The 17,691-nt window shown below is 46.8% G+C and overlaps 3 protein-coding genes across 14 annotated transcripts in view; 1 reads left to right on the top strand and 2 right to left on the bottom strand.

Annotated features, from left to right (window-relative positions):
- LOC135258686 (serine/threonine-protein kinase 3-like) overlaps positions 1 to 17,691 on the bottom strand; it is a 136,485-nt gene that overhangs the window by 59,589 nt on the left and 59,205 nt on the right. The gene's annotated exons all lie outside the window — the stretch shown is intronic.
- Positions 141 to 5,732, bottom strand: si:ch211-63p21.1 (uncharacterized). Of its 3 annotated transcripts, none has more exons than XM_064342140.1 (6): positions 5,548 to 5,732; positions 4,718 to 4,836; positions 3,810 to 3,923; positions 2,538 to 2,608; positions 1,814 to 1,985; positions 141 to 1,595 (listed from the first exon to the last, which is right to left on the bottom strand). In XM_064342140.1, the coding sequence occupies exons 1-6, from the start codon at positions 5,612 to 5,614 to the stop codon at positions 1,386 to 1,388; spliced, it is 753 nt and encodes a 250-aa protein (XP_064198210.1). In that variant the 5' UTR covers positions 5,615 to 5,732; the 3' UTR covers positions 141 to 1,385. The 3 variants fall into 3 exon arrangements, with proteins under 3 accessions (XP_064198210.1, XP_064198211.1, XP_064198212.1); XM_064342141.1 differs by lacking the exon at positions 5,548 to 5,732 and adding an exon at positions 5,299 to 5,458; XM_064342142.1 differs by lacking the exon at positions 3,810 to 3,923.
- On the top strand, positions 5,773 to 16,924 carry si:ch211-63p21.2 (FH1/FH2 domain-containing protein 1). Of its 2 annotated transcripts, XM_064342138.1 has the most exons (9): positions 5,773 to 8,878; positions 10,443 to 10,583; positions 10,946 to 11,128; positions 12,255 to 12,374; positions 12,470 to 12,631; positions 13,626 to 13,828; positions 14,593 to 14,785; positions 15,438 to 15,534; positions 16,152 to 16,924. In XM_064342138.1, exons 1-9 carry the CDS (start codon positions 8,447 to 8,449, stop codon positions 16,178 to 16,180), a joined length of 1,560 nt encoding a protein of 519 aa, XP_064198208.1. In that variant the 5' UTR covers positions 5,773 to 8,446; the 3' UTR covers positions 16,181 to 16,924. The 2 variants fall into 2 exon arrangements, with proteins under 2 accessions (XP_064198208.1, XP_064198209.1); XM_064342139.1 differs by lacking the exon at positions 14,593 to 14,785.

Raw genomic sequence — 17,691 nt, 5'->3', positions numbered from 1 at the left:
GAAATTGCCTAATAAATTTAGAATTAATTTAAACAAACTGGCACTGATATTAGATAAAATACACAGACTTGGTTTCAGTGTTTGTGCATTGTGCATATGTGTGTTTGCATGGGGGGGGGGGGGGGGGAGAGAGAGTCATGTTTTAAATCAAAAGCATTTTTACTGAGGAATGATAGAGTCTAATCAACCACTACAAACATAACTATATTTACCTGAGAGATCCATCTTTTTCATTTATAGACATGTAGTATATTTGTGAGATATTCTGCATTATATATTACATCTAAGCCAATTATACACTATGTGACCAAAAGTATCTGGACACCCCTTGGTCTGGGGCTGTTTGTCATGGCTTGGGCTAGGCCCCTTGTCCCAGTGAAGGCAAATCTTACTGCTTCAGCATACAATCACATTGTAGATGATTCTATGCTTCACCAACAGTTTGGGGAAGGCCTTTTCCTGTTTCAGCATGACAATGCCCTGAACACACAGTGAGGTTCATATAGAAATGGTTTTGTCGAGTGTGGAAGAACTATACTGGCCTGCACAGAGCCCTGACCTCAACCCCATCCAACACCTTTGGGATCAATCGGAAAGCCAACTGTGAGCCAGGCCAAATCACCCAATCAGTGCCCGAAATGCTCTTTTGGCTTAATGGTAACATATCCCTGCAGCAATGCTCCAACATCAAGTATAAAGTCTTCACAGAAGAGTGGAGGTTGTTTTAACAGCAAAGGGTTGACCAACTCCATGTTAATGCCCATAATTTTGGATGAGATGTTGGATGTCAGGTGTCCACATACTTTTGGCCATGTAATGCATCTCACTATAAATTATTTTCATTTTCAATATTGCAACCTTTACAGTTATTTAACAGTATAGAGAAACCCTAGTTTACAGTGATATCCAAGGTTTGGGGTTAAACAGTATGTACAGGGCCAGTGCACATGTGCATTACAGTAATGACAAGTGTGCTTCATATGCACACAGGTGGGGGACAGAGTTTACAGGTGGGGGGGGCAGAGTTTATAGGTGAAGGGGCAGAGTTTATAGGTGAGGGGGACAGAGTTTACAGGTGGGGGGGCAGAGTTTATAGGTGAAGGGGCAGAGTTTACAGGTGGGGGGCAGAGTTTATAGGTGAAGGGGGCAGAGTTTACAGGTGAGGGGGCAGAATTTACAGATGGGGGGGCAGAGTTTATAGGTGAAGGGGGCAGAGTTTATAGGTGAGGGGGACAGAGTTTACAGGTGAGGGGGCAGAGTTTATAGGTGAGGGGGCAGAGTTTATAGGTGAGGGGGCAGAGTTTACAGGTGAGGGGACAGAGTTTATAGGTGAGGGGGCAGAGTTTACAGGTGAGGGGACAGAGTTTATAGGCTAAAGCAGGGTGTCAGATGTCAGTCTGAGGCAACAGCAAAACCATGAGGATGATGATGACAGACAGAGGCATGATGAGGAGGAGAGGCCACATGGGCATTGACCACACCCCTGACCACACCCTGTGCCACACCCTGCTTCTGGGGTCTTCAGTCGGGGCTCCATGTAGTGTCCTTCCACAGGGTCGACACAGAACCAATGGTCTCACCTGAGATACACTTTCCTGAGAGAGAGGGAAAGAGAGAGAGTAGGTGTGTAGTAGGTTTGTAATAGATTAGTTATGGGTGTGGAGTAGGTGTGTAATAGATTAGTTAGAGGTGTGTAGTAGGTGTGTAATGGATTAATTGTAGGTGTGTAGTACCTGTGTAATAGATTAGTTATAGGTGTGTAGTAGATGTGTAATAGATTAGTTATAGATGTGTAGTAGGTGTGTAATAGCACCTCCAGGATAGTGCGGTTGTGGGTGCGGTGAGGGCTGAGGCGGAGACTCCAGCGATGGGTTCTGTGGCTCCGCCCCCCATCATCCTCACTCTCTGTGGTGTCCGGCCGTGCTAATCGCTGCCGCCGCCGCCTCCGAGAGCTCATTCGCTGGAGAGGGCTACCCCCCTGCAGCCTGGGCCAATCACAGCACAAAGAAAGCCGAGAGCTCATTCGCTGAAGAGGGCTGCCCCCCTGCAGTCTGCGCCAATCACAGCACAAAGAAAGCCGAGAGCTCATTCGCTGGAGAGGGCTGCCCCCCTGCAGTCTGGGCCAATCACAGCACAAAGACAGACAGTCCTGCATGTGTTTACCGGAACATGTGTGCACTGTGTGCGATTTGTGAATTGTGTGTATGTAAGCTAATGTGTGTACAATAATGGGGTGTATGTGCATAATGCAACAGATTGTACAGCATGTGTAAATAGTAAATTACAGTTAATTGTTTGTGCGTATGGTGTATTATAGCATATGTGTATGGTGTATTGTGTATAGAATATATGTATGGTGTTTGTAAAGTTTATTGTGAATGTTTATATGGTGCATTTTGTATATGTATGGTGTATAGTCTATGTGTATTGTGTGCATATAGTGCACAGTGTGTGTGTATAGTGTATAATTAATGTGTATTGTGTATTCATATGGTGCACAATGTACATTGTATTGTAACACACAGCATATAAGGTACCTGTTGTCTGTGTCCTCTATATCAGCATCAGCATCACTGTCTCCCTGTGGGTCTGAAAGCAGACACTCCTCCTGTAGGGGAATGTAGAGTATATTAGTGCTGTGTACAGTGACAGGGAGCACTAACACAGCACTAATATACTCTACTACAGTGACAGGGGATGCTAACACAGCACTAATATACTCTACTACAGTGACAGGGAGCGCTAACACAGCACTAATATACTCTACTACAGTGACAGGGGATGCTAACACAGCACTAATATACTCTACTACAGTGACAGGGAGCGCTAACACAGCACTAATATACTCTACTACAGTGACAGGGAGCGCTAACACAGCACTAATATACTCTACTACAGTGACAGGGGATGCTAACACAGCACTAATATACTCTACTACAGTGATAGGGAGCGCTAACACAGCACTAATATACTCTACTACAGTGACAGGGGATGGTAACACAGCACTAATATACTCTACTACAGTGACAGGGGATGGTAACACAGCACTAATATACTCTACTACAGTGACAGGGGATGGTAACACAGCACTAATATACTCTACTACAGTGACAGGGAGCACTAACACAGCACTAATATACTCTACTACAGTGACAGGGGATGGTAACACAGCACTAATATACTCTACTACAGTGACAGGGAGCACTAACACAGCACTAATATACTCTACTACAGTGACAGGGAGCACTAACACAGCACTAATATACTCTACTACAGTGACAGGGAGCACTAACACAGCACTAATATACTCTACTACAGTGACAGGGAGCACTAATACACCACTAATATACTCTACTACAGTGACAGGGAGCACTAACACAGCACTAATATACTCTACTACAGTGACAGGGGATGGTAACACAGCACTAATATACTCTACTACAGTGACAGGGAGCACTAACACAGCACTAATATACTCTACTACAGTGACAGGGAGCACTAACACAGCACTAATATACTCTACTACAGTGACAGGGGATGGTAACACAGCACTAATATACTCTACTACAGTGACAGGGGATGGTAACACAGCACTAATATACTCTACTACAGTGACAGGGGATGGTAACACAGCACTAATATACTCTACTACAGTGACAGGGAGCGCTAACACAGCACTAATATACTCTACTACAGTGACAGGGGGTGCTAACACAGCACTAATATACTCTACTACAGTGATAGGGAGCGCTAACACAGCACTAATATACTCTACTACAGTGACAGGGGGTGCTATAAGACAGACTCACCCTCAGAGAATGGGGGCCACAGCAGTGTAAGCACCAACCCTGCTCATACACACACTCCTTGCCCTGACTACACACACACACCCTGCTCATATCAACACCATCCACACCCTCCACCTACCAGAGAAAGAGAGAGCGAGCCAATACAGTAAATACAGCACAATACAGTACATTAGCATTGCATTGAGGGATAATACAGCATATACAGGACGGAGTGTAGCACAGTGGGTAAGGAACTGGGCTTGTAACCAAAAGGTTGCAGGTTCGATTCCCGGATAGGACACTGCCGTTGAGCAAGGTACTTAACCAAAATTGCTTCAGTATATATCCAGCTGTATAAATGGATACAATGTAAAAATGCTATGTAAAAAGTTGTGTAAGTCGCTCTGGATACGAGCGTCTGCTAAATGCCTGTAATGTAATGTAATGTAATGTAATATACACACTGCACACTACATTACATTAACACTGCACTGAGAGAGGGTTAATACAGTATATACACACTGCACTGAGAGAGGGTTAATACATTATATACACACAGCACTGAGAGAGGGTTAATACATTATATACACACAGCACTGAGAGAGGGTTAATACATTATATACACACAGCACACTACAGTACATTAACACTGCACTGAGAGAGAGGGTTAATGCAGTATATACACACTACAGTACATTATCACAGCACTGAGAGGGTTAATTTACACACTTGTCTGCAGTTTGTGTGTGTGTGTGTGAGAGAGAGAGGTGGGGTAAAGAATGAACTTGGGAGACAGGACACAGTTGTTACTTGATCGGGATAACAGGTATGTAGCTGCAAATAGAATTTTAACAAAATGGCTCTGCAGCGGAGCACTGTCAGACTGTTGTGTTACAGAAGCGATGACACACAAGCACCAAGTGCTGTACCTCGCAGTCACGCGCAGAGCTTTCGCCGGTGGGAAAGGGCGCACTGGGATCTGAGTCGCCTGGCTTCATCCACCTGCTGTTCCCGCAAAGCCGCGGATCTCGGTCCTCTGGAGAAACGCCTTCGTAAGAAAGAGCGAGAAAACGCGTTCTCTGTCACCACATCTCACCCTCTTCTGTCGCTCACGCGCTACACGAATGTTTTAAGTTGTTATGTAAATATGAATGCGAATGACGTCACTTAGAAAATAAGGGAAAGATGTTTGGTTGAAATATAGCCTATATAATCATGTCATAATGCAAACATTTTGAAACTTATCGTTTAACGCATAAAGAATACTCTCTTGCCATGTCAGAGTCAGGCAGCCAAATGGATGGGAGAAAAGCAATCATAGGCAAGTGGTGTATATTGTTGTAGCCCGTTTTTTGTCTTCTCGGCAGCTGGTTTAATCTTAAATTCCGTAATAAGCCAGCACAAATATTCATTGCGTGACAACATTTTCGACAGAAGGACAGAAAACATCTTTGGCATTTTCTACAATTAAACCAGATGTTCAGTCTAAAACAAACTAAATATGGGTTACCTTCATGACTGCATCTGCACTGGTACAACAGAATTCCGAATCGTCTCATACGGTTTTATGTAATATCAAAGCAATGTTACCCCAACCATCGTTACTCAGTCAAAAATTAAGCATTACCGATGTACAATAATATGAAACGTCTTACTAGCGGATTTTTACATAGCAGTTGTTCCGCAAATAGGCTTCCTTTAACTTTACATCGTGGTTAAAACTCCGTGTGATGTTTGAAGAATTTTTAACGTAGCCTACCATTGCTCCAAAATATTTTCCTCTGAAAATCCTTATAACTATAGACTGTCTTCTGTATGACTGACATAGGCTACATAGCTGTAAAAAAAATTCCCACGGGCTACTAAAATGGAAGCTCACAAAGTGCCTAAAATAATTGACATTGTCATCAGCTATGAGCGCCAGCACTCGAGCGCTCACTGACACTGTCAGCGCAAGCATCGGGGGCGCGCCTACCACCTACTAAATTCCAAAACAATCCGCGGGGGCTTACGGACCGCCGGGGTGGGCCAGGGTTCTGATGTTTCTACGCACCAGTCATAAATCTGCTAAAGGGCGGAAAGACAACCACATACAGCAATCGCGGTTCTCAAAATAAAAAGAGGCGGTTTCAAAGGCGGGACACACCCGATGTCTTCTTCCGAAGGTATGATTAGATAGATGATGACAAATCATGACCAATCATAATCGAGGGGAGCAGTGTGCCAGTTTACACATGTAGGGCGCTTTGTGTCGCGTTGGGAATGGACTGTCCAGTTATTCGGGGACCTGGCCGATAATCTGGCCGCCAATTACTACAGCACATCGGGGTCTCATGTAATCAGGAGAGTTTCAAACATGCGATTCCACGCAGGTGAAATTAGAAACCTACGGCACCATCAGTTTCGATGCAACGTCGTCCTGAATAAATATTTAAACTTAACCTTGAAATGGGATCAGTGCCAGTCTCGAACAGAGAAATTCTGCTTTATTCTTTAATTCGCGTATACTACGCTATTTTTTGGCGACACGATTTTATGTAATACAAACAACTATACTGGCGCTTGAGAATATGAACGATTTGACAGGAATTCAGTTTTTCCCCCGTTCCAAGCGACAGACCGGGACTTTCCTCAGTTAGCGTTAATGGGCGGTAATTATGGAGGTCCCATGAGCCCAAATTCAAACAAACGGAAGTCTGGAGATGTTCAGACGGAGACAGACCGCACAATCAGACATGCAGAGGAGAAACTTGTGCAGCCCGGTTAAAAATCGCAACATGAAAACACATTAAACGCACAGGTCACTACTTCATGTTCTTAGGTCATGTATGACTAAATGTTAATACATTCTTAAAAGGCATTATCTTACATTCATTAACATATGCCCTTACCCAGAGCGACTTAGAACGTAGGAACGTATACATGCGGTCGCCTAATTAATATGACCAATGGCGAACAACATCCCCAGACCAGCGAGTGGAGGTGCTGCATCACTAAAGCAAGCTAACCCAGTCATAGAGAACTTCAGTAGGGTCAAAACCTATATATGCATTCCACCAATGTGGAAATAAGTGAAGTACAGAGCACACACACACATACTCACACAGGCACATGCATACGCACACACACACTCACACACACACACACACACATACACTCACACACACACATGCATGTTTGTATTGCTATACTTGTGAGGACTTTCCATTGACTTACATTCGTTCCGTAACCCCTAACCCTAACCCCAGCCACTACATGCCTAACCCTAACCTTAACTTAATTCTAACCCTAACCTTAACCCTAACCTTAACTTAATTCTAACCCTAACCTTAACCTAATTCTAACCCTAACCTTAACCTAATTCTAACCCTAACCTTAACTTAATTCTAACCCTAACCTTAACCCTAACCTTAACTTAATTCTAACCCTAACCTTAACCCTAACCTTAACTTAATTCTAACCCTAACCTTAACCCTAACCTTAACCTAATTCTAACCCTAACCTTAACCCTAACCTTAACTTAATTCTAACCCTAACCCTCAGTCTTAACCCTAAAACAGCCTCTTGAACTTGTGGGGACCAGCAAAAGGTCCCCACCTTGTGTAATTTTCTTCATCTTTTTATCCTTGTGGGGACATTTGGTTCTCACAAAGATAGTAATACATGCCCACACACACACACAGTAATACCTTATTCAGACCTGGGTCAAATTCTTTCTGATTACTGAGACATTATTGGTCAGTTATTAATTATGAGTAGTTAACACACCTTTATATTTTCACAGTACTCTTTCACATGATTGTACGTTTTGTTATGGGTTTGTTTTGTTGCAATACCTTAAGGCACATTTTAGCAGCATCTCATGTTTTTAAAAATCCAGTGTTTACAATTTTTAGTAGCATCTAGTGTTTTGAATACATATTTCACACAGGTTTTACCCTGATACTAACTTCAAGAAACTGCATTAATTTTTGCATGCCACTTAACTCAGAAAGAAATATGACTGCAAAATTGAAAAAGTAAAATGTTAGTAAGCAGAGGGAGTGACAGAGAGGGGTGGGGAGGGATTTCTATCGGTGGTTTTGTGTAAACAGGCTGTAATATAAACAGGAGATGAGGAAGTGATAATGAGATTAAGGGAAAGGGTGCAACACAAACAATTCAAACTGAAGCACAGCCACACAGAGATACCCTGCATTCAGTGAGAGAATCTGCATCCAGCGAGATACCCTCCATCCAGCGAGATACCCTCCATTCAGTGAGATACTCTGCATTCAACAAGAGAACCTGTGCTCACAGAGAGAACCTGCATCCAGTGAGAGAACCTGTGCTCACAGAGAGAACCTGCATCCAGTGAGAGAACCTGTGCTCACAGAGAGAACCTGCATCCAGTGAGAGAACCTGTGCTCACAGAGAGAACCTGCATCCAGTGAGAGAACCTGCATCCAGCAAGAGAACCTGCATCCAGCAAGAGAACCTGCATCCAGTGAGAGAACCTGCACTCACAGAAATACTGCAGATACAGAGGGAAAGATACACAGACATACGGGTAGATGTGGATATGATGTGGTGAGGCAGCAACAGGAGCATGATGATGATGATGAGATGAAGACAAGACCACCAGCCAGTCACAGAATTGACGTGGAGCGGGAGAGCCAATGAAACAAGCCGACGCTGAGAGGCCCCTCCCTCTGGGACTTGACGAACTCTGGCCCTCCTTCTTCAGCCCCACACCCCGGCTCTGCCTAAACACCTTGGACTTCTCAGACCTGTGGGACGAGGAGGACCTGGGCCTGGACAGCGCAGAGGAGAACAGGGCCCTGTCCTCTCAGGACTTTCCAAAATCAGCTCCTCCTCCTCCACCTGCTCCGCCCCCTCCACCCGCCCCGCCACGCCCTGCCCCGCCCACCAGCCGTACTCTCCGGCTCCACTGGAGGGCGCTGCACCACCTGCCCCTCCTCCCTCGCATTGGACACTTTGGACCCCAAACAATCTGGGCGGGGCTTGAACCCGTGGAGCTTGACACCCAAAACCTGGAGCACCTTTTTGAGAGCAAAAACAATACCCTCAGTGTGGAGGGGGCAAGGAGGGTGAGTCTGCCATACTGTAGTGTGCAGTGTGTATAAACTGTATTAACCCTCTCTAGTGCAGAGTGTATATACTGTATGAACCCTCTCTCTCAGTGCAGTGTGTATATACTGTATTAACCCTCTCTCTCAGTGCAGTGTTAATGTTCTGTAGTGTTCAGTCAGTCAGCTTTCTCAGTGCAGTGTGTATATACTGCATTAACCCTCTCTCAGTGCAGTGTTAATGTTCGGTAGTGTTCAGTCAGTCAGCTTCCTCAGTGCAGTGTTAATGTACTGTAGTGTTTAGTCAGTTAGAGCTAATTTCTCTCAGTGCAGTGTTAATGTACTGCGGTGTTCAGTCAGTCAGTGCTAATCTCTCAGTGCAGTGTTAATACTCTGTAGTGTTCAGTCAGTGCTAATCTCTCTCAGTGCAGTGTTAATACTCTGTAGTGTTCAGTCAGTGCTAATCTCTCTCAGTGCAGTGTTAATACTCTGTAGTGTTCAGTCAGTGTTAATCTCTCTCAGTGCAGTGTTAATACTCTGTAGTGTTCAGTCAGTGCTAATCTCTCTCAGTGCAGTTTTAATGTACTGTAGTGTGCAGGCAGTGCTAATCTCTCTCAGTGCAGTGTTAATACTCTGTAGTGTTCAGTCAGTGCTAATCTCTCTCAATGCAGTGTTAATACTGTGTAGTGTTCAGTCAGTGCTAATCTCTCTCAGTGCAGTGTTAATACTCTGTAGTGTTCAGTCAGTGTTAATCTCTCTCAGTGCAGTGTTAATACTCTGTAGTGTTCAGTCAGTGCTAATTTCTCTCAGTGCAGTGTTAATACTCTGTAGTGTTCAGTCAGTGCTAATCTCTCTCAGTGCAGTGTTAATACTCTGTAGTGTTCAGTCAGTGCTAATCTCTCTCAGTGCAGTGTTAATACTCTGTAGTGTTCAGTCAGTGCTAATCTCTCTCAGTGCAGTGTTAATATACTGTAGTGTGCAGTCAGTGCTAATCTCTCTCAGTGCAGTGTTAATACTCTGTAGTGTTCAGTCAGTGTTAATCTCTCTCAGTGCAGTGTTAATACTCTGTAGTGTTCAGTCAGTGCTAATCTCTCTCAGTGCAGTGTTAATACTCTGTAGTGTTCAGTCAGTGCTAATCTCTCTCAGTGCAGTGTTAATACTCTGTAGTGTTCAGTCAGTGCTAATCTCTCTCAGTGCAGTGTTAATATACTGTAGTGTGCAGTCAGTGCTAATCTCTCTCAGTGCAGTGTTAATACTCTGTAGTGTTCAGTCAGTGTTAATCTCTCTCAGTGCAGTGTTAATACTCTGTAGTGTTCAGTCAGTGTTAATCTCTCTCAGTGCAGTGTTAATGTACTGTAGTGTTCAGTGAGTGCTAATCTCTCTCAGTGCAGTGTTAATACTCTGTAGTGTTCAGTCAGTGTTAATCTCTCTCAGTGCAGTGTTAATACTCTGTAGTGTTCAGTCAGTGTTAATCTCTCTCAGTGCAGTGTTAATGTACTGTAGTGTTCAGTGAGTGTTAATCTCTCTCAGTGCAGTGTTTATGTACTGTAGTGTGCGGTCAGTGCGTGTTCTTTCTCTCTCTCAGAGACAGCACTATATCTCTGTGTTGACGGTAAAGCGCAGTAACATCATCACCATCACCCTCAGCAGCCTGCCCCCCCCTCACCTGCTGCCCCCCGCCATCCTGAGCATGGACTGCTGTGTGCTGGACCGGGAGGACCTGCAGGTCAGGTGGCCCCACCTAAACCTGCCCACACAGACAGGAGTCACTACTAATCACTGTCGGTGTCACTAACCAATGAGCTTCCCATGCTCTTGGCCACCTGGCCAATAGAGTCAGAATTACACTGAGTGACAGACCTACTGGCCAATAATGTAAGACTTTACTGAGTGACCAACCTATGGACAAAAAGAGTTAGACTTCCCTGTGTGACTGACAGACTGGCCAATAATGTAGAACTTTACTGAGTGACCAAACTACTGACCAATAGAGTTAGCTTCCCTGTGTGACTGACAGACTGGCCAATATATAATGTAAGACTTTACTTACTGGCCTTCAGACCTCCATGTTCTTCCTTCCCTCTGTAGAAGCTACAGACTCTGGTGCCCAGTCAGGAGGAGCTGTGCCTCATCCAGGAGGCCCAGGCCCAGTCTCCAGGCTCACCATTGGCCCCGGCTGAGCTCTGTCTCACCACGCTGGGAGCCATCCCTCACCTGAGACCAAGGCTTCAGCTCTGGGCCTTTGCTTTAGACTATGACACACTTGAAAGAGTAAGAGGCAGCCTAAAGAAGTTAAAGGGATGTAGATATTAAATGGGTGTAGAGTGTAGATGTTATGGGGGTGTAGGAGCGTAGGCTGTAGATTATATAGGGGTGTAGGGTATAGAGTATAAATGGGTGTAGGGATTAGAGGTTGTAGGGCATAGAGGTTATAGGGGTGTAGGGTTACAGAAGTTGTAGGGGTGCAGGGTTTAGATGTTGTAGGGGTGTAGGGTGCAGAAGTTGTAGGTGTGTAGGGTTTAGAGCTTGTAGTGGTGTAGGGATTAGAGGTTGTAGGGGTGTAGGGTGCAGAAGTTGTAGGGGTGTAGGGTTTAGAGCTTGTAGTGGTGTAGGGATTAGAGGTTGTAGGGGTGTAGGGTGCAGAAGTTGTAGGGGTGTAGGGTTTAGAGCTTGTAGTGGTGTAGGGATTAGAGGTTGTATGGGTGTAGGGAGCAGAAGTTGTAGGGGTGTAGGGTTTAGAGGTTGTAGTGGTGTAGGGGTGTAGGATTTGGAGGTTGTAGAGTTTGTAGGGCATAGAGGTTATAGGGGTGTAGGATTTAGAGGTTGTAGGCAATAGAGTTTATAGGGGTGTAGGGATTAGACGTTGTAGGGGTGTAGGGTGTAGAAATTAGAGGTTGTAGGATTGTTGGGGTGTAGGGATTAGAGGTTATAGGGGTGTAGGGATTAGAGGTTGCAGCGGTGTAGGGATTAGACGTTATAGGGGTGTAGGGATTAGACGTTATAGGGGTGTAAGGATTAGAGGTTGTAGGGGTGTAAGGATTAGAGGTTGTAGGGGTGTAGGGTGCAGAAGTTGTAGGGGTGTAGGGTGCAGAGGTTGTAGGGGTGTAGGGTGCAGAGGTTGTAGGGGTGTAGGGTGCAGAGGTTGTAGGGGTGTAGGGTGCAGAGGTTGTAGGGGTGTAGGGTGCAGAAGTTGTAGGGGTGTAGGGTGCAGAAGCTGTAGGGGTGCAGGGTGCAGCAGTTGTAGGGGTGTAGGGTGCAGAGGTTGTAGGGTTGTAGGGTGCAGAAGTTGTAGGGGTGGAGAGATTATATTATGACTCTTTTCATGTTACCTTTGGTTTAACCCTGTCACACCGTTCACAGCAGACTGCATTGCCGTCTCTGTCTTGCTCTCGGACAGGAAATTGCAGAGCCTCTATTTCACCTCAAGCAGGCCATGGAGCAGCTGGCCACCAGCCAGACCTTCCACCGTATCTTAGCAACTGTGCTAGCCATCGGCAACTTTCTCAACGGATGCAAGGTGTGCCTGTCCATCTCTGTCAGAGACATGCTCACTGTGAGCTGTTTCAGTTCCCTCCCTCCCTCATCCCTCCCTCCCTCTCTCTCCCTGGGCAGGCACGGGGGTTCGAGCTCAGTTACCTGGGAAAGCTGTCTCAGGTGAAGGACACACACAGCCGGCAGCCACTGCTTCAGCACGTCTGTGCTTTGCTGCTGCAGCTCTACCCACAATCCTCGGACCTGCTCTCCGAGCTCACAGCTGTCACACGCGCCAGCAAGGTAGGTTTACCTGTGTGTGCGTGAGCTTGAGTGTGTGTGCGTGTGTGATTGTGTGTGTGAGTGTGTGCATGTGTGAATGTGTGTGTGAGCGTGTGCACGTGCGTGTGCGTGTGAGAGAGAGTGTGTTTCTGTGTGTGTGGGTTTGAGAGAGGGAGTGTGTTTCTGTGTGTGTGGGTTTGAGAGAGGGAGTGTGTTTCTGTGTGTGTGGGTTTGCGAGAGGGAGTGTGTTTCTGTGTGTGTGGGTTTGAGAGAGAGAGTGTGTTTCTGTGTGTGTGGGTTTGAGAGAGGGAGTGTGTTTCTGTGTGTGTGGTTTTGAGAGAGGGAGTGTGTTTCTGTGTGTGTGGGTTTGAGAGAGCGTGTGTGTTTCTGTGTGTGTAATGAATGGGGGCTGGCAGATGAAATGTCCATCATTGATTGGCCTCTATTGGACAGCAGTAATCGATATGGGCCCGTTTCTGACCTGCCTGTAGTGCTGGGAGTCATATTTTTATGCGTTTTCATTGGCTGCCAGCGCAGACCATGGGCTGCACCAGTGCCCGTTCAATAGCCCTCTCACATTAAGCTCCTCCCCCAGTGGGAGCCCTCTCACAGTAAGCTCCTCCCCAGTGGCCTCTAAGTAGCTCTCCCAGTGGAGCCCTCTCACATTAAGCTCCTCCCCCAGTGGGAGCCCTCTCACAGTAAGCTCCTCCCCCAGTGGGAGCCCTCTCACAGTAAGCTCCTCCCCCAGTGGGAGCCCTCTCACAGTAAGCTCCTCCCCCAGTGGGAGCCCTCTCACAGTAAGCTCCTCCCCCAGTGGGAGTACTCTCACAGTAAGCTCCTCCCCCAGTGGGAGCCCTCTCACAGTAAGCTCCTCCCATGGGAGCCCTCTCACAGTAAGCTCCTCCCAGTGGAGCCCTCTCAAGTAGCTCCTCCCATGGGAGCTCTCACAGTAGCTCATCTCCCAGTGGGAGCCTTCAGTAAGTCCCCCAGTGGGAGACTCTCCGAGCCTCCCCAGTGGGAGTACTCGCAGGTGGGGTCAAACCTTGCGCAGCTGCAGGCCCGCTGCAAGGCATGCTGGGAGCAGCTGAACCTGCTGGAGCAGGTGGAGGACGGGCAGGAGCATGCGGAGAGCCTGAGAAAGAAACTCCCTCACTTCCTGAGAGAGAGCGAGGAGAGACTGAGCATTCTGAAGGCTGTACATCGCCGAGTCATCAACAGGTACCTCAACCCCCTTATTCACCAATCAACAGCCACCACCGCCCCCTTATTCACCAATCAACAGCCACCACAACCCCCTTATTTACCAATCAACAGCCACCTCAACCCCCTTATTCCCGAATCAACAGCCACCACCGCCCCCTTATTCACCAATCAACAGCCACCACCGCCCCCTTATTCACCAATCAACAGCCACCACAACCCCCTTATTCACCAATCAACAGCCACCACAACCCGCTTATTCACCAATCAAAAACTACCACAACCCCCTTATTCACCAATCAAAAACTACCACAACCCCCTTATTCACCAATAAACAGCCACCACAACCCCCTTATTCACCAATAAATAGCCACCACAACCCCCTTATTCACCAATCAACAGCCACTTCAACCCCCTTATTCACCAATAAACAGCCACCACAACCCCCTTATTCACCAATCAGCAGCCACCACAACCCCCTTATTCACCAATCACCAGCCACCACCGCCCCTTATTCACCAATCAACAGCCACCACCGCCCCCTTATTCACCAATCAACAGCCACCACTGCCCCCTTATTCACCAATCAACAGCCACCTCAACCCCCTTATTCCCCAATCAACAGCCACCACAACCCCCTTATTCACCAATCAACAGGTACCACAACACCCTTATTCACCAATCAACAGGTACCACAACCCCCTTATTCACCAGTGATGGTCATAATTATGAGATAATGGTGAGGGTGATGATGGTGGATGGTCTCCTCTTCCTCTCGGCAGGTTCCACTCCTTCCTGCTGTATTTGGGGTACACTCCACAGTCAGTGCGCTCCCTGAGAGCGGAGACCTTCTGCAAAAGCATCAGCGACTTCGCTCTGGAATACAAAACCGCTCGACACGCCATCCTCCAACGAAGGGAGAGAGAGGAGAGGGGCACCCCAAATACCCCCACCCCTCGCCATACCCCCACACAGGTACCCCAATACCCCCACCCCTAGCCACACCTCCACACAGGTACCCCAAATACCCCCACCCCTCGCCATACCCCCACACAGGTACCCCAAATACCCCCACCCCTCGCCATACCCCCACACAGGTACCCCAATACCCCCACCCCTAGCCACACCTCCACACAGGTACCGCAAATACCCCCACCCCTAGCCACACCCCCACACAGTTACCACTAATACCCCCACCCCTAGCCACACCCTCACACAGGTACCCCAAATACCCCCACCCCAAGCCACACCCCCCACAGGTACCCCAATACCCCCCACACCAAACCACACCCCCACACAGGTACCCCAATACCCCCAAATCACACCACCACACAGCTACCCCAATGCCCCCAAATCACACCCCCACACAGGTACTGCAAATGCCCCCACCCCTAGCCACACCTCCACACAGGTACCCCAATACCCCCCAACCACACCCCTATACAGGTAGCCCAATATCCCCCAACCACACCCCTACATAGGTACCCCAAACCCCCAACCGACCCACTGCGAGTACATGACCAACATGTCCCACCAAATACCTTTGACTGCAAAATAAGTGATGGCAGTAGTGTATGTATGTATAGTTATATATAATATATGACTATAATTATACTTTCTCACCCAGGAGAGTTTGGAGCAGTACATGTTGGAGGAGATTCTGCGCACACCTGAATCCACCCACTTTGACCCCATTCTGCCTCGTCACCGAAATAAACACACAGGTGAGACACACAACCGCACAGGTGAGACTTACGAACACACAGGTGAGACACACAACCGCACAGGTGAGACGTACGAACACACAGGTGAGACAAACGCACAGGTGAGACGTAAGAACACACAGGTGAGACACACAACCGCACAGGTGAGACGTACAACCGCACAGGTGAGACGTACGAACACACAGGTGAGACAAATGCACAGGTGAGACGTAAGAACACACAGGTGAGACACACAGCCGCACAGGTGAGACGTACAAACGCACAGGTGAGACGTACAAACACATAGGTGAGACAAACGCACAGGTGAGACACACAACCGCACAGGTGAGACACACAACCGCACGGGTGAGACGTACGAACACACAGGTGAGACAAACGCACAGGTGAGACGTACAAACAGACAAATGAGACACACAAACACACAGGTGAGATGAACGAACACACAGGGGAGACAAATGCACAGATGAGACATACAATCGCAAAGGGGAGATGTAGAAATGCACAGATGAGACAGATACTTAATACAGGTGAGACAGCCCAAGGGACCAGGAGGTTTTGGTAGGTGAAACTGTACCAGGGTTCACACAGAAGAGTCAGTACAAGCTGTGTTTTTGCAGGTGTTCTGTCCCGGAGGCTGAAGTGGTGAGAGGGAATCTGTCTGGGTGGCACACCTGGATTCAGGGCACACCTGGATTCACTGCACACTGGCTGCTCTGAAACTCACCATTCCACAGACACACCGCCTGCACTTGGAGAATGAAGAACTAAAGCCTGCAGTTTCTCTCTCTCCATCTCTCTCTCTCTCTCTAAACTCCATTGTAGCTCACTGGAGTTCAAACCAAGAGTAGCTTTATCACACACATGCACACACCCACACAATCACACACATGTAAACACATGCACAATCACACACGCACACAAGCACAGTGAAGCTGCTCAGTGGCCAACAATAGAGGATTGTGATTGTACTGGGCAGCTCCCAGGTGTGAATGTGTATGAGTGTGAAGCAGGGCGTTGCTGCAAAAGAGCATCTGTGCTCAGCGAACCTACCCTGGGTAAATAAAGGTTAAATAAATAAAAAATTTTAAAAAACATATCACATGCATATCTTGTTGGCCTTGCACGCTGGCACACTGCTCAGGGAAACATAGATAAGTCCTCACAAACAGAATAGTTCTGTCCTGCTTCTCTCCTCGGGGAAACATAGATAAGTCCTCACAAACAGAATAGTTCTGTCCTGCTTCTCTCCTCGGGGAAACATAGATAAGTCCTCACAAACAGAATAGTTCTCTCCTGCTTCTGTAGTCCTATAAGTGAGCAAACAGTGCAACAACATATACTTTACAAATTCAACACAATGAAAAATAAATTATTTTCTTAAATGCTATAATCTGTGTGTGCTTTTGTGCGTGTTTATTTGTGTGTGTGTGTGTGTGTGTATACAGGTAGGTGAGTAGATATGTGTGTTTGTGTACATGGGTTTGTGTTTGTGTGTGTGCGTGTATGTGTGGGTGGGTGAGTGGGTTTGTGTATGTGTGTGTGTGGGCTTGTGTGTTTGTGTACATGGGTTTGTGTGTGTGTGTGTGTATGTGGGTGGGTGGGTTTGACTTTTCATATGAGTGTGTGAATGTGCATGTATGTAAACAACAGTAACAACAGATATTTTACCATGGCAAATAGTTATATTGTCGGTATTATTCTGATATGGTCTTTAAAAATAGACCTTGGATTTGGGATAGGTGCTGTAGAAATAAAACATTTATTATTATTATTATTATTATTGCATAATCATTGGATACATTGGATTTCTTCTGGAATTATCGAAGTATATTAAACGCTATTAAGTGAGTGGCAGTCTACTGACTGTCATTCCTACTATCCAATTACCTTCCATGTCTCTTTCAGAAGGTGGGGCATAGCCATTCAAGTGACAGATATATTAACCACTAACGGGAACTTATGGCGGAATTGGGAGCCACTAAGACACGACTATTAAGAATTAAGAGCGGGGTTGCGTCAGCGAGTCCAATAGGCTTCGTAGTTACATGCCTGCACCGGCAGGCTACCAGACGCCATTTCGTGAGAGACTGCGATCTGCGCGTACGAACAATAAACGTTGTTTGGATCACAACATTTTACCTAGCTGATCACCTTTCT

The sequence above is a fragment of the Anguilla rostrata genome, chromosome 7 (genome assembly GCF_018555375.3).
Source record: "Anguilla rostrata isolate EN2019 chromosome 7, ASM1855537v3, whole genome shotgun sequence".
Classification (NCBI taxonomy): domain Eukaryota; kingdom Metazoa; phylum Chordata; class Actinopteri; order Anguilliformes; family Anguillidae; genus Anguilla; species Anguilla rostrata.
Note: the sequence above shows the minus strand (reverse complement) of the source record. Positions and strands in the feature narration are given on the sequence as shown.

What these genes read in the sequence shown, in the direction of transcription:
- si:ch211-63p21.1 (XM_064342140.1), bottom strand. Translation starts at nt 5,614, where the DNA reads ATGTCAGTCATACAGAAGACAGTCTATAGTTATAAGGATTTTCAGAGG. An exon ending in ATAGAGGACACAGACAACAG is followed by an intron (nt 1,986 to 2,537) that starts GTACCTTATATG and finishes TGATTGGCCCAG; the next exon opens with GCTGCAGGGGGGTAGCCCTC. An exon ending in ACAACCGCACTATCCTGGAG is followed by an intron (nt 1,596 to 1,813) that starts GTGCTATTACAC and finishes CCTCTCTCTCAG; the next exon opens with GAAAGTGTATCTCAGGTGAG.
- si:ch211-63p21.2 (XM_064342138.1), top strand. Translation starts at nt 8,447, where the DNA reads ATGAAACAAGCCGACGCTGAGAGGCCCCTCCCTCTGGGACTTGACGAA. An exon ending in GTGTGGAGGGGGCAAGGAGG is followed by an intron (nt 8,879 to 10,442) that starts GTGAGTCTGCCA and finishes TCTCTCTCTCAG; the next exon opens with AGACAGCACTATATCTCTGT. An exon ending in CATCGCCGAGTCATCAACAG is followed by an intron (nt 13,829 to 14,592) that starts GTACCTCAACCC and finishes TCCTCTCGGCAG; the next exon opens with GTTCCACTCCTTCCTGCTGT.